Here is a 24,696-nt window from a genome sequence, read left to right on the forward strand (position 1 = left end):
TATGCAAATTGTAAGGCCGCAGGTGCTGGAATCAAATGGAACTAATGGATATGGGTTCTAATGGAACTAACTGGGCTAGGGGTTCGATCCGCTTCTTTACTAGCTATTATGACTATAGACTAGACTGTGATCTGGTCAGCTTTTTGAACATTTGATCATGAGTAAATGCGTAAATCTTGTGAAAGAGAACACAGCGGTATTTTTTACCTAGAGTACTGAGGTGGCTATGTAGTAGGACGAGCTTCTGTGGGTCAAAATGTAGACTGCCTTCTTCTCAGGCGTTCACATCTAATTAATTAGGGATTGTAAATGCCCATGTTTAGTTTAGGCATGTATCCCAGATGACTGCTGCATTGAGGTAGATTCCTTTATATACCGTCTAATAGTATTTCTTTGCACCTGAACAATTAAGGTACAGTTCAAGTATATTTTGCTTGAGCAAGTTGTGTAGTGTAGAGGTCTCCTACTACTAAAAAAGTTTATTAAAATTAATGGTCAGTCGAGCAGCCGATATACGACAGACAACTTGAAGTCTCGACCTTGCTGGATCGCAATAACTTGACAGCAGAACAAAGGAAAGTGTTCCCTCCCACAACTGAAACTAACAAAATGCAACCAACATTTACATATTTTATATAATAAAATAATTTTGAACCAATATCTAGGTTTAATTAATTGGATTTCAGTATGTGAAACTATGAGAGAAAGAATAGCTATTTTGGAGAAGTGAGCGTGACTCATGTCCGTGTACATAATACTGATTAGAATGCATTTATCACGAGTCACAATACATCATTCAATAATCTTGCCGAGATCATGCTATTAGTTGAGTAACTGTGCATACTATCCCTCAAAATAGGCTAGCTATGTGGTTTCAATTAGCACGTCCTGATGACCCTAGTCACCAACCGACTTTTACGACATGTAGTACATTCTGTAAACAATGGGAAGTTTACTTAACAATGGAGAGTACCAGCATGTATAGTATATATTATGTAAAAATGTGTTGTTACTGGTGTAGCCTCAATCAACAACTCCGTCAAACCTACAACATTAAGTACTACGTCTAGTGCTTGGTCTCCTCTAGTTGCTAATAGGTAGACGACGACCTTATGAAATAAATTTATCCGTTTTAGAGAATTAGATCCTACCTAACGCACGTTAGAAGGTATGCGAAAACGGCTTCTCTAAACAAAACAAGAGAGCCGGGTGGTGCGCGTTACCTCTAATTAGGAACTACAATACGTGCCTTGCTTGTTCGCTAGCAAGATCAGAACAGCGGTGGTGCTGCATGTCGTCTTTCTGGTAAGTACGCTCGTTGAAGCAATAGATTCGAAACTTTCCGCAAGCTACAGAGGTCTACGCTCGTGTACGGGATGTTCTTCGTAATGCAGCTACATTGCGCAGTGGAATGCAGTGTCTGTTTGTAGCGCTAGCCGTGCTCCGAATGAGGGATACAACCGTTTTAGTTTCGCAGCTTGCCTTCCAACGTCCTTTCGTGCGTTTTCATGTGTTTTTCGCTCACATTTGGACGTGCACAACATCGCAGGTTGTCGTCTTGCTGCGAGTATGCTGTTGTCAGGCTTGGTAGGAGGAGACGCGTGTGGTCAGTGTGAGCATTTGAGTCGTCTAGAGTGGTAGGGTGCTATGACACCGGATTTTGGGGTGTATATTTAGCGAGGACGGAAGAGGTGTTTGTGTGTTGTATTTTTGACTGTACTTTTGGTTTCTGTCTAGACGAGATCACGTCTATATTGGCATGTCGGTCGCTACGTTTGCCACGAAGGCTGACAAGTTGTCTCTTGTTCAGTCTGACGACTGTGTGAATGGATGGTCACACTATATTTCATCGCCTACATCAATGAAACATGTGAAAGAAACTTTTGGTTTATTGTTGAAAGATCAGCGTGTCGGTTGCAGTGACGAGAAGAGGTGAGCCTTTGAATCCAAGCATGGTACAGTTGGTAGAAGTCACAGACATAGTGACGGGATCTAGCGTTAAGCAGTAGGCGTGGTGGTGACTCATCGTCATGTAAATTGTTTCTGAATTGTATTAGAATACGTTGTGTTTATAGAACAATGCTGGACGGATCTAATGCCGAGTCCACGGATGACATGCAAGTTCTTTGCTCAGATGACAAATTGAAAGAACTGGTCAGATGTTTGTTGCGTGGACGAAGTGTGCAGGTGCAGTCAGACGACCAAGCTGTTGGATTGGATGCCTCTGGTCTGTTGTGTGCTATAAATCGAATTGTGAAGAAGTCTAAGCGACCGGATAGTGTTATCCACTGTCTTCTTCCTGCCCTTGATGTCTTTGTCAGAGACACTGAAGTTGAATGTGTGGAGTCTGACCTCATTCAGTTGCTAATATTATTCATGGATCTCTGCTCAAGAGATGCCAGTGTGATTGGTCATGTCTTTCACAAGCTGGTGTTACTGGCACAGCTTCCTTCATATCAAATGGCCATTGCTGAGAAATTTTCAACTTTAGCAGTAGACTCCTTACTTGAAAACAGTCTCAGTTTAGTCAAAGCTGATCGACCTATCCTTGAGTCATTTATATCTGTCTTTACTTCCATCATGCAGTCCCAAATTGTTCATGACAAAAGTTTCTTGTCGAAATTGAAAGTATTTGCTGCAATATGTGATCTACTGAAAGAAGAAGAAGCTTTTCAGTTGGCACCTTGCTCTCTTCAGAAGATCCTCTCCCTCCTCGTTGTTACAGCTGATGGTCAGCTTGAATCACAGCAGATGCTTCTAAGCAGAAATATGCAGAAGCAAGTAGCTGATTTGATGATGCGTCATGTTAGTGATGAGTCTATGCATCAAACAGCTTGTTCCTTTTTTGTAACTTTGTCTGCTGTTCCTGCTAACAAACAACAGTTGGTGAATTTTCCTGTTTGTAGTGCTCTTACAGGAACTATCAAAGCTTTCAGACATCAGTGTTGTGTCCTCATGCCTGCATTACAAGCAGTTGGTAATTTGGCACTAAATGGCTACGGCTCATCAGAGATCATAGATACTGGAATCCACCACAGTGTTATAGAATGTCTTGCTGATGAGAAAGTGAATGTGATCTGTAGATATCAGGCATGCAGTGTGCTAGTCAATATGACTTGCACGAATCTACAAGATAGAAAGAGATTGGTCGAAGCTGGTGCTCATTGTCCAGTCAACAGTCTTCTACAGAATGCCAAATTATTGTGCAAGGAGCTTCTTTCTCAGGCATGCAAAGTTCTGATCAATCTAACTGCTGCTGCTGGCCAAAGTGATGTAGCTTCTCGTCTTATTCAAGATGGCATCCATTGTGTATTAATTCAGTTAATGAGACAACCACAAACCATTCCACCCTGTCTTGTTTTCCACTGTTGCTGGGCCATTCTAAACATGAGTCAATCTAATGAGACAAATGTGATGCTCATCGAATCAGGTGCTGCCCACTGTTTGGTCAATGTTATCAATCATTACTACCAATGCAAAAAAATTTCTGAAAAGGCTATGGCAGCTCTAAGTGCTCTAACAGCATCAGAGCAGAGCAGAGTAGTATTTATGTCAACACATGCTCATAAAGCGATTATCTATCTTTTTCGATCTTGCCTAATTCTTCCTCTGTGGATTACTGAGAAACTCATTCGTGTCATCACTGTTTTAGCATCTTGTTGTGATCGTTACAGGCGAGCATTAGTGCTTGATGGAGCAATTCAGCCTATTTTGAACTACATGAACAGATATTTGTGTGATGCTCAACTTCAAATGATGGTGTGTCAGGCTGTACACAGGATCAGTGTAAATGGGAACAACAAGTTGGCTCTAATTGAAAGTGGAGTTTTACAGCACATCAGGCAGATGTTACAAGCCCATCGGATCAATGAAGAGGTCCACCGTCATGGTCTACTTGTTATCGCATGTCTCAGTTTGGTTGAGGTTGAAGCCAAGCGTTTGATAGGAGAGGCAGGTTGTATCCAAGATGCTGTTGTCAGTCTTGTTTCTTTTTCACAATCTGCAAATGTCCAAACTCTAGGATTTATTGTTCTTCTTTGTTTGGCAAAAAATAACTGGAATCTAAAACAGATGGCAAGACTTCGATTGACTGAGTTTATGTTGACAGCTTTGGAAAGGTTTCCTCAGGAGACTGATGTTCAAAACTATGGCTCCACATTGCTGTCTTGTTTGTATTGTTACTTTGTTGAACGTCGACCAGGCATTGGTCGTGTTTCTTGCGTGAGATCTAGTCAATCCAAAGTAAACACTGTACGAGTGAGTCAGTTGAGTGGAGTCACATATAATGTTTGTCCTAACTGTAAAAATGGTAGAGCATCAGAAATGGTTATTAAAATTGGTCACTTGAATGTGTCTGTGTATCAGAAGTTAGTTGACAGAGGTTGGTTCCGACGTGGTGCTATTCAGCTGTTTGCATCTACGTCTTGTCATTCTCCATCATGTAATACAGCAGAGCTTCGTGTTGACATTAGGAAATTTGAAGTGGTGCGATCCAAAATGTACAAGAGAGTTATCAAGAAGTGTGAGCGTCGTGGTGTAACCGTGAGGACTGTTCAACCTCAATTCAGTGATGAAGCTTTTCACTTGTATTCCCAATATCAAATGAAACGGCATGAGTCAGAGAACTGCACTGCATCCTCTTACCACGCTCACCTTGTGAGCACTCCACTCATTCCACAGGAAATAAATGGCATTGCATATGGCACATTCCATCAGCAGTATCAGATAGATGGCCGTCTGGTAGGAGTAGGAGTAATCGATGTTCTACCACAGGCACTGTGCAGTGTTTACATGTTTTATGATGTTTCATCAGAAATAAGTAAATTATCATTGGGTGTCTACTCTGCTATAATGGAAATTCAGTTTGCGCAGTCTCTGAATGCCCAAGGTGCAAATATTCATCATTACTATTTAGGTAGTTTCAACCCAACTAACAAGAAGCTTCTCTATAAAGCAAATTACAGGCCATCAGAAGTTATGTGTCCTCATGTTTCCATGCAGTGGCAGCCATATGCAGGGTCTTCTTGCTCTGTATTTGGAGAACCATCAACATCAACTATATCCACTTCTCTACTGCCCTCTATTGCGCGTCCTCACAGCTCTTGCCCAATTAGACGATCTATTGCTTGTGCAAGACGGAAATGTATGTCTAAAAAGTCTATGCCAACGTATAAAGACCTTCTATTCTTGGTTGAAGGGCATCTTCTTCATGGTGGTGAGCTGCTAAATTACTATGTTGTTCATCCAAAATGTGTGGACAGCCTGATCCACACATTGGAATTGCTCATCAAAATTATGGGACCAGAACTTGCTAGACAGTTAGAAATTGAACTTGAAGTTATTGAACCTAAGAAAGTCACAACTCAGTAGTTTGGATTGTGATTGTTAGAAGAAGATACGTTCTATGTATACTGAGTATGTGATAAGTTTTTATTTAAGTTGCATTTTATGACATTGATATTTATTCATATTCATTTATATAAATTTCATCAACTCATGTAATTGTTACAAAATATGGGTCAGACAACAAGTTGTCTCTTCTTTGTTTAACAAGCCATTTCTCAACATGTGTTTCATCTGAGGTCTTTGGCAGGTGACACTCATCAGAATTCAGAGCAGATTGCACCTCAAATGTCAAACTGCATGTACGAGAATCAAGAATGAAACAAGCAAGGGGTTTGATCACTTGTCCACATTCTATTCATTAGTCTGTCCACCATGCACACCTTTTCGATTGCCCACCAACCATCTCCTATATGTGCTTGGCCTTCCTACAGTCTGCCTACCTGTTTGGTCACTGTCTCCCAGCCTGTTCATCCACCTGCCCATTGTTAGTCATACATGTATCACTAACATATTAATTACACATTTCAAAGTCTATGTTGTGAACTAGTATAACTTCGTCTCTTGCTGTTACAATGTACAACAAACTGACTGATTGGTGGATGAGAGCCAGTGGCGTCACACCATAGCGGCTTAGGGGCTAGATTTCTTCCTATTGGTCTCCAGCCCATAGATGGTTTCTTACTTTACCATTGTTGTTGCAGACTACAGATTTGTAACTTCTTTTAGAGTGATTTCTACTACTGTGAAGACAACGACAATCAAGTGCTGATGACCCTGGCCCAGCAGCTGGCATCCACAATGTTGGAGGCCCAGCGACGCCACCGGATTGGCACACTCCTGACTATAACTATATTGATTTGTATGTGTGTTTTATCTACCCTGCCACAGCAACTGCTAACTGTTGTGCTTACGTTTTTATGATGTCTTTAAGCTGTTCATGAGGTATGTGGCCTGATCTGACTGCTTGCAACATTTGATGTTCACTGGACTCTTGAGAATAAAACACTTCATATTTCTGACCAGTGGCAACTTGTCTAAAATGCAAACAATTTTTTCAAGGAGTGGATTTGTAAACATATGTACATGCAGTGCACCAAACTTTGCATGAAACAGTAAGCGAAGAATGATGTAGAACAATTTGTTCATGCGAGCCACCAACATGTCATCTTTAATTTCCTTTGCTTGCCATTTTTGCATCTTCTTTAACCCACGTTCACCTAGCGCATCACTCAAGTACTTGTCCACCAACACTCTGTAAATGATAATTAATACAGACTTCAGTCAGCTAAGATACAAGCCACTAACTTTACCGACTCAGTAACAAGTCTCTGCTCTGTTTCAGTTCTTTCCAGGTGTCTGAGGCATAATAGATACAAGTGTCGCGTAAGAAGAGGGTTTCAACTGTTCGAGGATCTCCAGCCACTAACAACTCACAATACTTGAACAACTCGTGAATTGTAAAGTCAGGCTTTTCATCTTCACGATTCTAGACAAAGAAACACAAATAGAACAAGAACATAATGGCAAAAACGTAAACAACATCAATGTTATAGAGAGCCTAAAGGCCAGCTAGAAAGTGGTAAGTATTTATTTCCATGTGAAAATAAAGTTGTTTATATAATTATGATAATGACAATGATCAAACACACACACACACACACACACACACACACACACACACACACACACACACACACACACACACACGACGTGCACACTGACATGGACACACAAGCCGACACAAACACACATACATACACACCTTAATTGTTCGTGGGGGAGAATTGAATGACAAAAGATTTCTAGTGTCAGCCATATACACAACATACATATCTAGGTCACTGTTTAGAGTCTGAAGATTGTATCGTTGACTTCCAAATGCACAAGCAAGTACGACTTTGCCATATTGTTCTACTTTGTCATTCATGCTTTGCCACACACGTCCGGTATCTTGCATATCACTCTCTGCAATAGAAAGAAAAGGAGGCGGTCTTTGCTCTTTTGCTTTTAGTGCATCCCTTTCTCTTTTCTGTGCATCCTGTTGTATGTGTGTCTGCAGTCGAGCACACAACTGTTCACCACATGAAGATGGCATTTCCTGCCAGTTGCGAGCTTTGTTGACTGAGTTGTTAAAGTCCAGTGAATTCAACAAATCTTCGGTCTGACTAAATGGCAGACACACCATTGCATAATGTTTTGACAAGCACACCCACTCTATTTCAAATCTGTGCCAACATTCACCATCATCTTTCAATTCGTCTGCCGCAAAGGGCAAACTTTTCATAACAGCATGCCCCTGCCAGCCTTTGCTGCCATTTACACTGAAAAGTATGTTGACTTGACTGCATGTAGAAAACGCTGTCGAGAGAACGAGATGAGGTTGAGGATCATTCTTGTGTTCTGGAGCTGCCCATACATTTGAGTCAACTCCTCTCCGTAGCGAGTCGTAATTGCTACATTTTGCGACGAAGTAGCGATAAGACGACATGATGAAACGAACCACTTGTCGTCCTCGCGCTATAAGCCTAACTGGCGAAGCGAGTCACGTCACGTGCGCTAAAGCGTAAAGCATGGCGGACGCTCAAGATTTCTATTTACGCTATTACGTTGGTCATAAAGGGCAGTTTGGACATGAATTTCTTGAAATAGAGTTTAGACCTGACGGTGAGTGCAGCTACTGTTAAAACCAAAATTGGGTTCTCTTTAGAGGTAACGTCGTCTGTTGCTGTCTGTAGGCAAACTGCGTTATGCTAACAACTCACAGTATAAGAATGACGTTATGATCAGAAAAGAGGTTAGCTGAGTGAGAAGTGGAAATGATGTAAATGTGTAATGTTTGGTGTACTAACTGGTTTTGTGTTTGTAACTTGTGTCTTTTCATGATCATTGATGTGTTCTCTCCTATAAATGGTTGAGATGGTTTTTGAAAGTCGAATTACCGTATATTGTTTTAGTGTTACGTTCATCGATCTGTGTTGAATGAGCTGAAACGAATCACAGAGGAGAGTGAAGTTATGCAGGAAGATGACAGCTTGTGGCCTCAACCCGATCGAGTAGGCAGACAGGTAATTCTCTTGAACCAATACATGTATGTTTGTTGTTGAAGTTCAATAAACTTTTACAATTCAGCAATACTTGCAGAATGAAAGTTAGCTAGGCAGCAAATTATCTCTCTAGAATTATATATAAGGAACCAGAAGCATGTGATTCACAAACATTGAGGGCTTGTTGCAACTCTGACTAAAAACTTTGAAAACGTGAGCAACCTCAGATTTGTTTACTGATAATCATAGTGAGGTATTGGCAAGACAGTAACTGCTATGACAACCGTATAGGAGTTCTGTTGTCTGATTCTATCTGATACTTCGCTGCATGTGCTTGTAACGTAGAAACTTTTTCACAGGAGCTAGAGATTGTACTTGGAGACCAGCACATTTCATTTACTACATCAAAAATTGGGTCACTAGCAGATGTCAATGCATGCAAGTGAGTGTTCTAAGCCTTTGGATCATTGTATGCATCTTATGTGAATTCTATCAATAGAGATCCAGATGGCTTACGCTGCTTCTACTACTTGGTTCAAGATATCAAGTGTATGGTATTCTCACTGATTGCTCTGCATTTCAAGATCAAGCCAATCTAGTGATTGATGTAATGGCACTGTGTACACGTACTGATGAAGACGTAATACATAGTCATTATGTAATAAATCTCGCTGTTTGACAAAATTCTCAATTATCAGTTTACTAGACAGTTACAGTTGCAACTAGGTAAATGACAAGTACTAAACGACTCTATCAAGTGCAATTTGGAGATAAAGTAAAAACTTACTTAGAGACATCACCTACTGGTGTAGCCAAATCACCACCAATGCAACAATTATCATAAAACCTGCAAGACTATGTTGGCAATTTGTTCCATTGCTGTCCCCTTGAGTAGGAGAAGGGGTCGTAGCTGTTGATACACATTGGATTAATTAATTAAGTACTTTGTCAAATATGCAAACGAGTTTTGCTTACGGCAAGTTCTAATCTTAGTGCAAGTCAATACGCCATGACTCTCACATATGCTGTACAATACAGAGAAACAACAGTAAGAAACTGGTAACTGTGAAGTAGTTAGTTGAGCTAACCAGTAGTTACATTCGATACTAAGTGTAGCATCAGTAGGAGGAAGTTTGACGCCAGCAGCATGGTTCTGGTTGTTGACGAGACATTCACCTAAATTACAAATGCTAAATTGCAATTTCAGGTAATAAGAATACTAAAATATTAATACTTTAATCAAGACAGTAAGAATTACCTAAGTTGCACATGACTAGGTCACCTAGAAATAGCAATTTACTAAAGCAGTATGACCACACTCCAAATGCTTCTCAAACAAATAAGCCATTGAGTTCACGTGTACGTAGTGATTTTTCAAAATACTAAATCACACCTACAAAACTATAACTCTAGTTGTGACACAGCAGTGAACAAAGTATCTGTAAATGAAACGGGCACATGCTGAGTGCTACTGTCCTAGTCACTATCTCTACCACAAGTGCCTCATCATTTCGTTCCTATGACTAATTACAGAGGCTCTCTACCAGTAACATACACATCAGTCCTTCCACTTTCAACTGAAGGAGAGAGTGTTGAGACAGAGTGCATGTCAACCTAGGCTATGTTTGGATGTAACAAATTAATACACAATAGTTGTGAATACGGTATTACCTGCAGCTCGGACAGTTTTACATTTCTTCGCTCCACATGGTATTATGTGACAGCATTTTTGATAAGTCTCACAATCTCCATCATCACTGCATGTTGTAGCATTACAACTAGATGCAACGTTTTCTGGGCATTCACCCAAATGTACAGATGGAGGAGGGACACAGTTCCAACTGCCGTCCCCATTACAGGTACTACAGAAACACATTGAGAGCACATCCACGCACAAAATACGTTTACCCGTGTAGCTAATTCAATGAGTGTGGTAATATCGCACCAGACGTTATCGCCTTTCATTCGAGTTTGACTGACTTTGTAGCTTTTACTGTCAAAGCTGCACGTCCTCTCTGCAACACACATAGCGACACTCTAGGTGTACAGCTGCCATACAAGTCACGTGATAAAATCAGAACCATTTGTCTTGGTGGTGGATGGTGCGGATGGTGCACAAACAAGAGATGCAGACGGACATAGGCAGCACTTCTTAGTTCCAAGACAGTCTCCATCGTCTGTGCACTCGTTCTCAGTAGTCGCACATGGATTGTCGACCACAGTTGGACAACTGCCACTCTTCGAACTCGACGCTAATAAGCATGGAATCACGTCCCTACTATGATTGGCAAAGACGATGGAGACCAAAAAGCGAGCCTACCTGACGTAGGGAAGCCTTGCCCACCGAAATCTTGCCCACCTAAGTCGTTTGCAAACACTTGCACGCCAGACAGCGTGATAGATATGACAGCAAGTGCGAGAAAGCTACACATCACAAGGTGACAACGACGCAACGACGGAAGGAAACGCGTGCAAATAGACCTTAGAGTTGTCATCGGGCCGAACACCTTCAGTCGCTACCCCGGATTAACAGACAAACGCAGCAAGCACAACGCGACAAGACTCTAACAGTTATACGGGCTTTTGTTGCTCATGTGACTCGTCCTAACGAAAGCGGAAGGATGGCAAGCGGTCAGAATGCTAGTAGTCCAGTAGTGAAAGAGCACTTGTACAAAGTCCTAGTCATAGGAGAATTCGGCGTCGGTAAGCATTTCTTCTACGGCGTGTTAGAAATTATTGTCGTACAAAAATTGCGTTATTTTCATGTCTAGGTAAGGTAGGAAGCATTATACTTATGCATGACAATTGGTGCACTATTTGACGTATTGTACTTGTTGTCAGACATCTCTAATTCGTCGCTACACTGAAGGTGGGCGAAATGATGTCGTTTGTCGTCACGTGACCTTTTTACTGATGCTATTGTCCAGGCTTTTTCTCTCCAAACTACAAGTTAACTATTGGCGTGGATTTTGCATTAAAAACGCTTCAATGGGATGATAAAACGAAGATCAACTTGCAGCTGTGGTTTGCAATCTAGCTAGAAATGCACGTGTGACGTCATGTGATATTGTTTTGAAGGGACATTGCTGGTCATGAGCGTTTTGGTCATATGACAAGAGTTTATTACAAATACGCGTAAGGATACGGGAAATTAAGTCCTGGGAAGTTCGATGTTGAAAGATGGTTTTGTTGGTACATATATAGCATAGCAGCAATCATTGTCTATGATTTGTCAAGGTTTGTTATGCTGTCACTGTTTGCTGTGCGTTCGGTTGTATTGTGGTGTTCTTCTGCAGACCAGCAACCTTTGACTCAGTCTTGAAGGTAGGAATGCATGATATCATACTAGTATTATGTGGTTGTTGTGCACACAACTGTGCAGTGGTCATATGTATGCAACAGGAAATGTGGTAGTTGACTATATAGTCTGGTGCTGGTAAATCTGGGGAGTTTCAGGTTAACTGTGACAAGGCCGGGTCTCATGTCATCACACAGTCCTTTTTTACTGTGTTGTAAAACTGGTTTGCTGTATCTGCATTAATTAATCAAGTGTAATGCTTGTTGGATCCACACTGTATTCTGAGTTTGCACCCAATGTGTACAATCCCTGTACAGGTCTTTAGTATTTGTATAAACTCATTATCCTGATGTTTGATGAGTGGTTTTTTTAAACTGAGTTCAATATCAACATATGCACAACATTGGGTTTTTCCAACTCAATTTTGTTAAATTATTGACCAAGATTTTCTATCTGTATGCAAATCTTGTGGCTATCTTTTTTAGGCTCTGAATGAACACTTTAGGGTGGTGATGTGAACCCTTAGCAAAATGCTAGGTTTTGTTAGTTAATTAATTCAATTAAGTCACTATCCATAAAATGGAATCCTTTTGTTATGAAGTCATTCCATAGCAACTTTTCAAGCAGGTAATGATTATCTGTTGAATCATTTTGACCATCTCCATAAGTAGAACAAACAATAAGCTGGAGGGTTGTGTAAAGTGATAGTGCACTACACAACACCAGTTTCTTTACCAATGTAGTCGCTCTGTCATGTGACCTACAAGGTTAGTCTAGTCGAGATGTTTATGACATATTATTCAGAGTTCAGATTGACTTCTGATGATGCAATATTGTTGTGTTTTGGTATACATAGTGGCATAAAGATGTTAATCAGAAGGTAATGCTGGCCAATGAGCAACCAGTGCCTATTCTTCTACTTGCAAATAAGGCAAATGCTATGGATTTTTCTGTGTAATTAAATTCTAACATCAAGTCATGTTAGTGTGATCTTGAAGATGCACACTTTGATCCCAACCAGTTGGATGAGTTCTGCAAAGAGCATAAATTCACTGGGTGGTAGGTGAACACACACAAATACTAGGCAGTCCTATAACTAATGTATGACTAATTTATGTTTCTTACTGATAGGTTCCCAACGTCAGCAAAAGATAATCAAAATGTTGGTAAGTTGCTTGTGCTTATTGGTCAATGACCTATGGAATGTGATGTCAATGGGCATGCATGCATGAAGGCACACACATGTATACACACACACACACACGCACACACGCACACACACACACACACCACCACCACCACCACCACCACCACCTACTGGCACAAGCGTACACAAATCTCTCATCATCGTTACTGGTTATATTACCCATGAATCTGTCTAGATGACGCCATGACCTTCTTGGTGACAAAAATCCTTAGTCTTCAGTCAACAGGCCAATCACATCCACAAGATTATATATCACTGAAAGATAGAGACGATGAACAGAATGAATCAGAAGGTGAAGATGAGAAGCAGTCACAGTCAGAAGAAGAGGGCAGAAGATGTTGTAATATCTAAACATGAACTGAGCTTGAAGTTCGGTTATTTCCTCTTTTCCAGTTAATAACAAATTTTAATCAACTATCATCAAGCCATGAAATATGCTGATTGATTGATACATTACTCTTCCAATGATCTTGCCTATACAACTAGAGGGTACACAAAATCATGATGTCTGTCCAGGCTTGACGCCCATTGCTTCTAGCTGCTGAGCTTGGTGTTCCTGTATTCGTAGTGACAATCTCTGTGTTAGCTTCAAGTATTTCTCAACGCAATGAGACGCACATTGATCCTAGTCAAAAGTGAGTCGATTAGTAGGTATAGTACATGTGATATTCAACACATACTCACTTCCTTTCCTGTCACTTTTCTCGATGTGAAGTCATTGACGCAGTCCATAAAACACGACTCTGACAGTCTGTTGTACGTCGTCAGGAACTCTCTAAACTAACAACAACGTTCCATTGTGCACCTGCAACGGTAATAACCTTGAACAAACACACCTGTGCTACCTCCATTTGCGCTTGTTGGGCTGTGGAAAGCTTCTCCATTTCTAGAGAGTCTGCGACGCATGCGTAGTAGTTTAGCTAAGTGTCTGGTTGCCTGCGGTCTACTTTATAACTACATTAAAAATTCAAAAAGTGTTTATATGCACATTAATGGTATTATTATGTGCACCATTATTTGTACAAATTATACGGTTTAGTACCTACCTACACAGGAATGCCCCGGACATACGGGTCCTACCGTATCAACGACTAGCCCATAGTCTTGAAATCGTGGCGCGCGTGCAGTTGTGATTGTTGAAAGAACTGTTTATTTCAGCACGCAGGCTTACTTGAAGTCAAAATGTCTGCAAAAGTCATTGCTCATGAGAGCTCAGCAAATCAACTGCTAACAGTTACTTTAGCGGCTGTCAGCTCGCTAGAGAAAGGAGGAGAATATGATGAGATTTCCGACAGAGACAGAGATGATACGTCACGTGGTCATCCATCTACTAGCTGCCTAGATGCTGTGAAGAAGTCAGACCAGCCAGAGCTGGTTATTGTTGGCCCTGAAATACCTAGTTCTTCGTCGCTGTCTCAGTATTTCTCTACAGACGGTCATTCAGCTGCTAGCAGCAGGAGTGTAATCTCAGAATCGAGTTCAAGTCATTCTGTTAGGATGGCAGCAAACAAGCTGAGAGAAAGAGAATCTCCATTTGCTGCTCGTGCCAAATGCGTTGTCGACGACATGGATAATGTAAGCACGCCTGCAGCATTGATAAATCAAGGTACATGCACTGATGAGCGTTGAAGGGTATTTGTTTTTACTGTATCCCCGTACTTCTTGACAGCTAAGTGTGTTGATGAAAACAACAGACAAGATGTGGAAGCCAGACAAGTAATTGTATAGATTGCTTACTTATTTGTATGATTTTGGTACTATTTGTGTTTGTTTGTGTTTGTTTGTCTGTCTGTTTGTCGGTTTGTCTGTCTGTTTGTTTGTGGGTTTGTGTCCAATTTATTGTTTTAGTATAAATGACTGTATTATCAACCATTTATGGACATTGTCTGGTGGTTTGCATGGTTGTTGTAGTGCCATGGGACACATATGTCCTTGGAGCAAGGATGCATAAACCAACTGTCTTTTTGTTTATCTTCTGTTTGTATGTCTTTTCTGTCTGAATGTAAGTAGTGGCTGCATACACTAATTATTTTGAACTTGCCAAAGTCTTATTTTGAGTACTACATGTATTGTTTATTTATGAGCAATCCATGCTTTCTACTCTCTGTGTGCTTGTTTGTGCCACAGTTCAGTACTGACTGAGTATTTTGTTCTCTCTAGAACCCCAGATGTAGTTTACAGCAAGGATTTTCTACAGAACAAACATTACCAGCATCAGCACAAGTGCAACCATTGACTGGTTTGTAATGTGGCATACTACCTAATATTTGTCATTTTTGAAAGACTTTGTGATTACAGAAAACAATTCTGAACTAATTGTCTCATCATGGGCTTTAGATTCTGGGGAGAAAAAATTGCTAGAAGAGTTTTCAAAAAGGTAGGTTTCTAGATAACAAGAAGCATGTGCAGTATGTTCTTGAGTACTTTTTACCTGCCAGAAATCAAAGGAGGAAGACAGAATTGAAGCCAGCAGTACAGGCTTGCTTTCACAAACGATTATCAAATCCTAATAGTCAAATTCAGAATGAGAAACCATCAACTCAAACAGGTGATTCTTCTTCAGTGGCCACTGCTGCTGCAGCTGCAGCAGCATCTGCTGCTGTTGCTTCATCTAGTCAATACCTTCAAACAGTTCATGCTCTGGAATCAAAGGTTACTGGCCTTGTTTCTCATCTGAAATCAATGAAAGACACCTATCAAACAGAAATGACAGTACAGCAGAGGAATCTTCAGAAGCAGATTGATCGACACACACAGTTGAGACTAGAGCAATTGGAACGACTAGGAGAACAACAGAGTAGGCTAGAGACACAAATTGCTTCTGTTTTGTTAGCAAGAGGAGGACAAAGACAGACAACAGGTGATGAGGGCGGAGCAAAGAAAAGTGTATCTCTAATCAGCAGAGGTATTCAAAGCAGTCCTCTAGAAATAGATGAAAACACTCCTCCAAGGTTGCAGGGAGTGAGTCATCAAAACAGGCGGAAATTGCTGGGCAGAAACGGAGATAATGCAGCTGCACCTTTACTAGACACTCTTTATGCACCTGCACCAGTTGCACCTATTGTGATAGACAGACAGTTGACTGATGGGAATGTTGGTATGTCTCGAGCTGATGAAAGACCAGACACTGGGAAGCCATCACTGGATGAGAGCAATAAAACAGGTCACTCTAAATGACTGCTGAAAGCCAACTTAGCCAGGGTGGTCAGTAAATTTAATCTGATTGATAGGAGAGATCTTTAGTAAAAAGTCAACAGACGACGAGGAATCCGAAAGGTGAGTATGTGTTAGCTGCTTTTCAAGAATCTGCATGGTGTCCGACGCTATCGAAATACAAGCCCTAACGTCGCATTAACCTAGCCACACCCCGCGTGACGCTCTTGGGCTTAACTCCACCCTTTCACTAATTAGAAACTGCAACAGGAGATGCGTAGTGTTTGGACGACCAAGCGGGTGTAGAATTAGTAGATGCCGCGCGTAATTTCATTACACCGACGTTGTTTGAGATGTGAAAGTCGTTGGCAATACGTAGAGACGACCACACTATCTGTAGTGGTAGTAGACGGCATTTACCGTAACAAGCCGTTGATAAATATTACTGTACTGTTTATTATGTTGTTTGTATGGAAAACGAAACCCCTGCTACACTGTAGGTCTTGAATTATGCCCCACTTTGCTGAATGAAATGCAAGTAAACAAAGCGATGTCTGCACAGCAATGTAGACAAAGGAAGCCAAAGTTGACTTCTCTGTTTACGTGTGTTGAAGACCGGACTGAAGACTGAATTGCATCTGAATCCGCATGACAGTGAGTCAAACGATTTCCATATCCAAATGTATAGTTTGCGCTTAATTAATTTCGGGGAGTTGCAGAGAAATAGAATGCAAATATGCGAATACACGTGTTGATAGATATCTCAGGGAAATGTTCTTTGGAATTGTGAAACTCACCCCTCGCTTTAAGTTTCCACAGCTTTTGTTTGTACTAGGAAAGTCTTAAATTTCCTTACCTTGGGCGTTTCTTCTTTTGGCTGCTGAATAAACAACTCGACTAGTGTTTTGTGACGAGGAGACATATCTGGTTATCTCGTCTGTTCTTGCGGCTTGGCAATTGGACAATAGCAGGCGACAGGGAGTGGAAAGCGAATCTTTTCATTACGAGATGACTTAGTAGATTAGTCTCCCGCATTAGATTATGCACATTAGGAGATGCTAATTGCGTAGTAGCGTTAGCGCTGCAATGTAAATATTTTAGATCTGTTGTCTGCACCGCCCACTCAAAAGACTATACCTTTCTGCCGCTTGGTTGTCCACGCTAGTCTAGCGTCTGTTGACTCACCGATCAGATCTCATGGCAACTCGTCTCGGTCGTCAAAAGTGTTACTTATGTGATCTACCTCACAGCCCTTGGGCTGTTCTTACAGACTTTTCCGAAGTGGTTTGTCGGGGCTGTTGTAACTACGAGGGAGCAGACAGAGTGGAAGAGGTGATTCAAGCTGCTAGGACGATGCGTCGAGCTCATGCTCACGAAACCTTCAAGATGACAGCTAACGGAACAACTAGTGACACAGCCAGTGATGCCAGTATGCAAGTGCCAGTGACTCGGTCATCAATACCAGTAGACTATAGACATGAAACTGTAGTTCTACCCAATAGTGCTCACGCAGTCATGGACAGGGGTCATCCAAATCTGTACAGCAAACGCATGGCGGCATCTTCTCACAATCAGGAAGGAACTCTTGATGGACTGCCATCACCATCTGCTGCTGCTGCAGGCTCCCATGTATATAACTGTTCTCTAGTTCGATCTCCACACTCACTTGTGCGGGACACGTTGGCTATTCTTAACAAATGCGTACCATTTAACGTTCGATTCACCAAAGATCGATATCTGTTGGGTCGAATATTTGCATTTGATGCCATTGTACGAGGCAATGGCGAGTATGAAATAAAGGCATACGTTGAGTATCCACCAGGATCTAACAACGTTTATCAAAGTGCTTCTGGAGCTAGCAAACAAATGTATACAGAATACCGTGAGAGAATGGGCGTATCTAGTCCAAGACAGGGAGCTGCCTCCAATGGATATAAAGACTTAGAATTTGAAAGAGTGCCAGGTGACTGGCGCTTGCTGGGAACTCTGCTGACGGAGGCTGCAAGATACTTCCGTGCACCTATAAACCCTGAACTTTTACCGGTACCCTATCTTGATCCCGCTTGTCCTTCCATTCCAAGTCCCTTTGGAAGAGGCAGCAGTGTTGGAATTGGACGTAAAAGGAGTGAAGACATGGCAGTAGGAGAAGCACCTGAAAGCAAGATGGCTAGAGCAAATGAGGGGCGATCTAGTGCTGGTTCTGGTCAAGATATATCATCAAGCCAGGGAGTAAATATTGGTCACAGATCTCCAAGTGCAACTGACATTGCTAAGAACACACCCAGTTCTAATCTTAGTCGGGAACAATCTCCAAATTCAGTCAGAGAGATAGGTAACCAGACTTCATCATCTCCAACAAATATTCCTAATCTCGTACCAGCTTGCTATTCTTCAAGGATGCCGGTTCATCATTCCAACAAAGCCTTTTCTCCATCAGCTTCTACGCCAGCTGCACCACTGCAGTGTCTTCTGTGTCTATGTCCTCTGCAGGACACTCGATTTGTACAGTGTCCATCCGTTAGTCAACATAAATTTTGCTTTGCTTGCTCCCGGGAGGCAATAATCAACGCTCAACGTGATGGTACTGATGTGTTCTGTCCTAGCGGTCACAGGTGCCCAGTAGTGGGCAGTACTATGCCCTGGGCATTCATGCAAGCTGAGATTGAAACCATTGTGACAACTGGTATAGGAAATTTGAAGAAAGAAACGTGATGCCGCTCTCTAACTGGATTTTTTAGTTAGAGCCTTTGATTTGGTAGTAACATAACAGCATAAACATACTGTTTTATAACTCCTGAAACGTATCAGGAGCTGCAGTTTTGTGTTGTGTTGTCATTCGCGGCATTGTATGTTAGTATATATATATATGCGCATTTCGGTTGCCACTTCCCTATACTATGTTTCTTTTATGCAAACACATTAGTCAAATTAATTCTGGAAGATGAAAGATGATTTTAAGTAAACACAATTCGGCGGCGTCTACTTAGTGTGGTGTCTCTAGGTAGAACATGGAAATGCAAGCATATTGTCGGCCTGTAAGGCGGATGCAGATGGTGTCGTAATTCCTCGTTACTTAAGTTAATTTGTCTGTACTAGGAGTGCTTCAACGTGACTCCGTCGGGGTGTTGGTCCCATTAGATCAGCTACAGATTTGGCTGCTTGTGGAAATAGGAATACTATCAATCAAGCTACTGGAATTCTGACGTGTACAGCGTGATGATGCCTTGGGCAACACGTTGCACATGAATGAATAAATTAATTTAATTGATGCGAGGCAAACATGCTTTCTACTCTTTTTAACCATCTACCTACGAATTTGGTGAACAAACTAGACTGCTGCACTCAATTAGCAAAGCCAGCTGAGTGTACAAAGTGGATGATCTTATTTCTACTGTAAAAATTATGGGACCACCTGTTTCTCGTTGTGGCTCCATCAGGTCAATCACAGGAAAACGATTCAGTAATGTCAACGTGCTTTGCCTGGCACTCCTACTTGGTATACACTTCTGCCATTACTAGGTACTTATATTAGCTAAACAGACACACGTGGCCGTACGTGATCCCTAAAACAACAGATACTGCCCAAGTCTATTTGCCTCTAGTTGGATTGACGTCATTTTGTAATAATAGTAGCTGACGTGTGCATCTCTCGACACTAGAGTACATATGACAACACACTTCTAGACTGTTGTGTGCATGTTGCACTGCTAGAACAGCTTTTAGATAGTAAACGCAATGAATCTAAATGATGAAGAAGGAACACATCTTTAATCTTTAACACACTTGCAGACTGACGGTCAATGTTATTTATAACAGAAGCAACGTGGACGCTAAATATAAACCAATCCCCTAAGTAACAACAAATTGTTGTCAATGTTGAGATCACAGCTAACGCCGCTTTTTAAAGATATACTGTACACTGCATTTACTGTATAGATACATTATGTGATCGCAAAGTTTTTGCCAATTTGTACCTTCAGCTCTAACTATTTATAATGCAGAAACGTTCGTGTGGCTCACTGGCAGCCTTCCCGTGATCGAATTAGAAAAATGGAAAGTGTATTGGAGACTATGCAGAACGAACTGGTGGAGTTACGTCAGGTGAGGGCTCGTACTGTACACTTGTGTTGTACATGCCTGTAGCGTTCAGTAGTTTCTCTGACTACAAGGATAGGAAGATAACGTCATATGTCTTAATTTGTTCCAATGTTTGTAGGGAACAGACCAGTGGCGCCAGAGATTAGAAGATAGAAAGGTGGTATGTTCATGTGTGTGACATGGGAAGTTTATTCCTGCTGAGTTTCATGACATTTTGCAGACTGCAAACAGACCGACTTGGCTTCCCATCTCTCCTAACGATCAGTTAAATGCAGTGGAACATATTGTAGAACAATGTGAAATTTCACGTCGTAACCTGGAGTATAACATAGCCAGCGTAATTCGGCAACAAAACCAACGTTTCTGGCGTGAAGGGACAGTTGATGATGATGACGACGACAGGTCAGTGACAACGAAACGTATATACTAGCTTTACCGAGTCTACGCCATCATTCTTTTTGGCTAGCGAACGTAGCAGAAATGTTTGAGAAATTAATAAAATAATGTATATGTTGCATACCCTGTGATAACGAACGGTATTGTATGGTTGTTATAGGATATTGATTAACAGCGTCGAACAGGTGAAACGTGCAGTAGACAAGAATATTGCTGCGGTGTCTAAAGATATCAAGGTATCAACATTTGCATTGGTCTTGCTTCGTTCTATAGGCTGCATGCATGACTGCATAGCAGTATAGGGAGCTGGCAATTTTCATTTCCAGTCGGATATTAAATTCATGATGATGTATGTTTCCGTGACAGGACGAGCTGGCCGCTTACGCCGTCGTTCCTACGTCAAACACGAACGTAGCGGTTACAAGAAGACAAGGAGCATCGAAAGGGTTTTCGAAGAGACGATCAAAGAGCCAATCTGGTAAGGTACTCAGAGAGACGCAGAAAGGTTCTATACGAAAACTACTTGGCAAGAAGTCGTCTGAGCAGGAAGCAATAGCAGAACGTTTTGTGGGGAACAAGACAAAGTTTACTGTTCCCCAAGTGCTCGGCGGTGACGAACGGTACCGTTTGCAAAGATCAAAAACCGTTTCTTTTGCGCGGCGCAACCGCATTCCGTCCAATGTCGAGAGAAACTGGGACAATGAGAGACGCTCCATCAGACATTCTCAACTGGTTGAACATGCAGTCGGACAAGCTCGTGATTACAAGGTAGTAGCTCTTGCGTTGGCCCCACCGCGTCGCACTGCGCTAGCCGGTTGGGATAAAGCAGAAAAAGACGACATGTCGGAGAGTAATGAACCGTCCCTTCCTTTAAAGAAGAGTGTGTTTATTCAAACTAGAGATGAAGCAACTGAAGGAAACGGTCACATAGACAAAACCGCCTTTGCTCGGTCAAAGAGACGGCCAGAGCTTAGTAAACAAGTGAGCATTGCCTTTTGTCTAATATTAAACCCGTTTACTGCATGACCAATGATGAGTGGCACTAGGTTCTTTCTCCTATTGTTATTGACTCTACGTCGTTGCATTCTGACTCTGTTTCCTATCCTTCTCGCTCTTCTGTGAAATCTGCTGAATGCGGCGAACAAGAGGTATTGGAAATTACCGCTCTGTTTGTGCGTTGTAGCTCTTCAGTGTCTCTGTTTTTCAAAGAAAACACGAGATCAGGTTGTTTCTGCAGAGGAAGATCAGTTTGACCACTACTTGACGGTGAGGGAAGTTTTCACGGATTCGCCGGACGTCCAGGTTGGTTATGTAGATGCAAAGAAACTCGATTGATATCACGTTTCTGTCTGACAGATGGATGAGGAACAGAAGTCTTCCGAGTTGGAAAATAACGAAGAGGACATTGATTTAGAGAAGAAGTGTCATGACATCTGTAATGATTTTCCTTTACCTCAAGAAATATCAATGCATGGAGAGATACATCAACGGTCAAGCCGTCAGAACACAGGACCAACGTTTCCTCCAGTTCCGCAAACGACCATTCCAAGTCATTCTAATGTAGATGACATGGATGGGACAGGTGATATTACAGTTGAACAGCGAATCTGTGAATGGTGCACAAGTTAATGTAAGAATTGTGCTCCTTGGATTTTCAATTTTGTCGTTTCTACAGGGTAGAACAAGAACTGTTGGCTCAGCTTTTTAGTCATATGGATCCTCCTGGTCCAGACCATCACCTGGCTATGCAAAATTTCAGTCCGGGTAGCTCAGTGAGTAGGGAATCAACGTCTTCGTCAGACCATACGCACGGTAATGGCATATCAACACGTCTGTCTTACAGAGTTAAACGTGTCTGCTCCAAGCAATGTGTTTGTTTTTTCGCGAATATGTTTTTAGTTAGTCTGATAAATGGACGAATTGTGCAGCTGTTTGTTGACGCCGGTCTAGACGTGGACGTGAGATTTATTGAGGAAATAGCAGGTGGAGTGATATGTGACATGCTACTAGCCTGCCTTGGCCAATGTTCACTGGTGGTGCCAGCGGTTGCTCTCAGTGAGCACGCGGTCAGTAGTATATACCCAGAGACAAATGGTACTCCGGTAGCGTCCGAATCCGGAGATGAATTGCCGACTCCAATCCCAACGCGTTCTCAGTCTCCCGTTTGCGCTCAGATCGCAGTAGATGCAACCACACATGACGGAATAGCGCAGGTAACGCCACCGTCTACCCCACTTGAGATTGAGGAAACATCTGTTGAAGAGAGATTGACAGAAGTGGCAGATGCCTTGAAAACTTCCAAAAATATTGACTTGCAACAGTTGCCGTTTGTGTTCAACGTAGCTGAAGGCGAAGACGTTGGAACACCCGCCGATAGCGTCATCAGCCGACTGTCAAACAGTGGAGGTGATGAAGTATCAGACAATAAAGTTCCAACACCATTGGAATCTGTTTCCAGCCAAGCCCAGTCTGTGGCATCTCAAGATGAATTGGAATTGTGCGTCTGCATACATTGTGTAGTTGATAGGAATTCTAGTCTTTGTTAACCTTAATTGTTTGCAGATCCAGGTCGGTAGATTTCGTAGTAGCCGAGACTCAGACATCACAACAATACTTGCCACAACAAGAAACGACGGAGCACCACAGCCGGCACTCATTAAGTGGCACCTCTACTTCAACGAGCTCACCAACATCAATACATTCCAAATCCTCTGATCCAATAGTTGTGACTAGCGATGCCACGACCACGTTAAGTACAGATCCTGAAATTTCAGAAGGTGAATATCTCTTAGCTCATACTGAGGCAAGAAGTGATCCTGTAATGGCCAGCTGTGAAGTACCGGAGGTGAGTGAGGGGGAATTTGCTGCATCACCGGGGGATATACGGTACATGAGAGGAAAAACAAGAAGCGAAATTACGTCCCAATCATTGCGTTACCACCAGGGTATTATCAGCGCGCACATTTGTTTGTTTAACCGTTCGTATGTATTCAGTTGGTTGATGCGTAGATGTGGAGGGTGGTGTTCATACCCTCATGAAAGCCTTTTTAGACACATCACCTGTGGAGAACATGCTCAGTGAGAGTAGCTCCTCATCAGAGCCCCGCAGACCTAAGGTGAGTTGACCATGCTGTGCTGAAAGCTTGTGTATCTGATACAGACGTTGTAGAAATCACGACGACGGGTCAGTCGGGAAGCACTCTCTCTTCGTGGTCTTGTTTTACGTGTTGAGGAACCCATTCAACAACAAAATGTCCGAAATTATTTGAGATTAGATGGACGCAGTGGCCATGGTGATGATGATGGCGGTAGTGAACAAGAACAAGATATTAGTGTGGGACAAGTGGTCAGCTCTGCAGCTTCTCGTCAGCAGCCTGGGAAGGTTGCGACTGGTCAAACGGAATGTGATCGTCCAGAAGATTTGTCATATGGGGAAGTGGTACAAAGAGACGTAGTGAGAGATGTAATTGCACTCAGCATAGCTGACAGAGCATCTGCGGAGCTAGCGTCGGCTCACTCTCCTGGAGAGATCAAACGGGCAGCTCCGACTAATGAGAGAGGAACCGGTACCAGTACTGTAGCTGCTTTCTCCACCACTCAGATGGACTTTCCTTTGGATGATTGCCCCTCAGCAAGCGGATCCCCTGATAGCCTGGCTTTGGCTCAAGCGGCTTTTCATGAAGTTCAAAGTACACTTCCCGCGTCTCCACACTCTGACAATGAAGTTGGGTGCGCTGGGCAAGTTGCACCGCAGAGGCAGACAGAATTGGACGGGGCATTGTCAGCAGTAACTAGCGAGAGTACTCTAAAACAAGACGGTCGATCTCTTAGAAGCCTCTTTTCTAAGCCTAAGCGTTCGCAACGTCAAGGACGATTGCAACTTAGGGAAACGGCGCATCTACCATCCGTGCTTCAACAAGCACCTCGTAGATTGCAGCTAGTGCAGCCTCGAGATGTGCAAAAGCTTCAGCCATCACGTACGGCAGAGAGAAGTGGAAGGCCTATACAATCATCGGATTTATCACATCAAGTCGACGTCAACGTTCCCAGTGGTCCAGGACACCCAGCAGATGATCTTGAAGATGACACCTACGGGGACCTATCATCAATATCAATATCAGGTGGAGACTTCTAAGTAAGTATAATCCTTACTG

The 24,696-nt window shown here is 42.2% G+C and overlaps 8 protein-coding genes across 14 annotated transcripts; 5 read left to right on the forward strand and 3 right to left on the reverse strand.

Moving 5' to 3' along the window:
* Nucleotides 1–1,203: 1,203 nt before the first annotated feature.
* LOC134179895 (uncharacterized) lies at nucleotides 1,204–5,513 on the forward strand. 2 transcript variants are annotated; one of them, XM_062646911.1, is made up of 3 exons: nucleotides 1,204–1,305; nucleotides 1,738–1,932; nucleotides 2,076–5,513. In XM_062646911.1, the coding sequence occupies exons 2-3, from the start codon at nucleotides 1,760–1,762 to the stop codon at nucleotides 5,368–5,370; spliced, it is 3,468 nt and encodes a 1,155-aa protein (XP_062502895.1). In that variant the 5' UTR covers nucleotides 1,204–1,305; nucleotides 1,738–1,759; the 3' UTR covers nucleotides 5,371–5,513. The 2 variants fall into 2 exon arrangements, with proteins under 2 accessions (XP_062502895.1, XP_062502894.1); XM_062646910.1 differs by lacking the exon at nucleotides 1,204–1,305 and having other exon boundaries at nucleotides 1,581–1,932.
* On the reverse strand, nucleotides 5,224–7,857 carry LOC134179897 (uncharacterized). Of its 3 annotated transcripts, none has more exons than XM_062646914.1 (5): nucleotides 7,109–7,857; nucleotides 6,657–6,832; nucleotides 6,446–6,598; nucleotides 6,258–6,380; nucleotides 5,224–5,347 (listed from the first exon to the last, which is right to left on the reverse strand). In XM_062646914.1, the coding sequence occupies exons 1-5, from the start codon at nucleotides 7,832–7,834 to the stop codon at nucleotides 5,320–5,322; spliced, it is 1,206 nt and encodes a 401-aa protein (XP_062502898.1). In that variant the 5' UTR covers nucleotides 7,835–7,857; the 3' UTR covers nucleotides 5,224–5,319. The 3 variants fall into 3 exon arrangements, with proteins under 3 accessions (XP_062502898.1, XP_062502896.1, XP_062502897.1); XM_062646912.1 differs by having other exon boundaries at nucleotides 5,267–5,639; XM_062646913.1 differs by lacking the exon at nucleotides 5,224–5,347 and adding an exon at nucleotides 5,495–5,639 and having other exon boundaries at nucleotides 6,506–6,598.
* Nucleotides 7,858–7,893: 36 nt separating this feature from the next.
* Nucleotides 7,894–9,143, forward strand: LOC134179466 (protein mago nashi homolog). The gene is made up of 5 exons (XM_062646366.1): nucleotides 7,894–8,010; nucleotides 8,082–8,140; nucleotides 8,301–8,411; nucleotides 8,750–8,832; nucleotides 8,890–9,143. The coding sequence occupies exons 1-5, from the start codon at nucleotides 7,917–7,919 to the stop codon at nucleotides 8,987–8,989; spliced, it is 447 nt and encodes a 148-aa protein (XP_062502350.1). The 5' UTR covers nucleotides 7,894–7,916; the 3' UTR covers nucleotides 8,990–9,143.
* Nucleotides 9,042–10,957, reverse strand: LOC134179465 (uncharacterized). Its single transcript, XM_062646365.1, has 8 exons — nucleotides 10,872–10,957; nucleotides 10,711–10,814; nucleotides 10,472–10,642; nucleotides 10,336–10,405; nucleotides 10,062–10,252; nucleotides 9,479–9,566; nucleotides 9,366–9,415; nucleotides 9,042–9,300 (listed from the first exon to the last, which is right to left on the reverse strand). The coding sequence occupies exons 1-8, from the start codon at nucleotides 10,883–10,885 to the stop codon at nucleotides 9,191–9,193; spliced, it is 798 nt and encodes a 265-aa protein (XP_062502349.1). The 5' UTR covers nucleotides 10,886–10,957; the 3' UTR covers nucleotides 9,042–9,190.
* Nucleotides 10,958–10,988: 31 nt separating this feature from the next.
* LOC134179929 (ras-related protein Rab-32B-like) lies at nucleotides 10,989–13,328 on the forward strand. Of its 2 annotated transcripts, none has more exons than XM_062646962.1 (10): nucleotides 10,989–11,096; nucleotides 11,230–11,259; nucleotides 11,318–11,414; nucleotides 11,469–11,525; nucleotides 11,595–11,627; nucleotides 11,687–11,714; nucleotides 12,545–12,619; nucleotides 12,674–12,747; nucleotides 12,820–12,854; nucleotides 13,071–13,328. In XM_062646962.1, exons 1-10 carry the CDS (start codon nucleotides 11,012–11,014, stop codon nucleotides 13,244–13,246), a joined length of 690 nt encoding a protein of 229 aa, XP_062502946.1. In that variant the 5' UTR covers nucleotides 10,989–11,011; the 3' UTR covers nucleotides 13,247–13,328. The 2 variants fall into 2 exon arrangements, with proteins under 2 accessions (XP_062502946.1, XP_062502947.1); XM_062646963.1 differs by lacking the exon at nucleotides 10,989–11,096 and adding an exon at nucleotides 11,144–11,166 and having other exon boundaries at nucleotides 11,232–11,259.
* Nucleotides 13,329–13,379: 51 nt separating this feature from the next.
* LOC134179931 (mitochondrial import inner membrane translocase subunit Tim9-like) lies at nucleotides 13,380–13,801 on the reverse strand. The gene is made up of 3 exons (XM_062646965.1): nucleotides 13,732–13,801; nucleotides 13,580–13,675; nucleotides 13,380–13,520 (listed from the first exon to the last, which is right to left on the reverse strand). The coding sequence occupies exons 1-3, from the start codon at nucleotides 13,777–13,779 to the stop codon at nucleotides 13,395–13,397; spliced, it is 270 nt and encodes an 89-aa protein (XP_062502949.1). The 5' UTR covers nucleotides 13,780–13,801; the 3' UTR covers nucleotides 13,380–13,394.
* A 184-nt stretch (nucleotides 13,802–13,985) lies between these two features.
* On the forward strand, nucleotides 13,986–24,683 carry LOC134179925 (protein TALPID3-like). Of its 3 annotated transcripts, XM_062646957.1 has the most exons (19): nucleotides 13,986–14,501; nucleotides 14,565–14,611; nucleotides 15,056–15,134; nucleotides 15,194–15,272; nucleotides 15,334–16,058; nucleotides 16,126–16,171; nucleotides 20,050–20,149; nucleotides 20,265–20,306; nucleotides 20,367–20,548; nucleotides 20,703–20,778; nucleotides 20,909–21,523; nucleotides 21,589–21,690; nucleotides 21,752–21,844; nucleotides 21,899–22,158; nucleotides 22,218–22,354; nucleotides 22,442–23,039; nucleotides 23,105–23,487; nucleotides 23,552–23,658; nucleotides 23,712–24,683. In XM_062646957.1, exons 1-19 carry the CDS (start codon nucleotides 14,078–14,080, stop codon nucleotides 24,675–24,677), a joined length of 5,061 nt encoding a protein of 1,686 aa, XP_062502941.1. In that variant the 5' UTR covers nucleotides 13,986–14,077; the 3' UTR covers nucleotides 24,678–24,683. The 3 variants fall into 3 exon arrangements, with proteins under 3 accessions (XP_062502941.1, XP_062502939.1, XP_062502940.1); XM_062646955.1 differs by having other exon boundaries at nucleotides 22,218–23,039; XM_062646956.1 differs by having other exon boundaries at nucleotides 20,265–20,303; nucleotides 22,218–23,039.
* LOC134179927 (probable E3 ubiquitin-protein ligase IRF2BPL) lies at nucleotides 16,183–19,000 on the forward strand. The gene has a single exon (XM_062646958.1). The coding sequence runs from the start codon at nucleotides 17,246–17,248 to the stop codon at nucleotides 18,758–18,760; it is 1,515 nt and encodes a 504-aa protein (XP_062502942.1). The 5' UTR covers nucleotides 16,183–17,245; the 3' UTR covers nucleotides 18,761–19,000.
* Nucleotides 24,684–24,696: the final 13 nt, after the last annotated feature.

This window comes from Corticium candelabrum, chromosome 5 (genome assembly GCF_963422355.1).
Source record: "Corticium candelabrum chromosome 5, ooCorCand1.1, whole genome shotgun sequence".
In the NCBI taxonomy this organism is placed as follows: Eukaryota; Metazoa; Porifera; class Homoscleromorpha; order Homosclerophorida; family Plakinidae; genus Corticium; species Corticium candelabrum.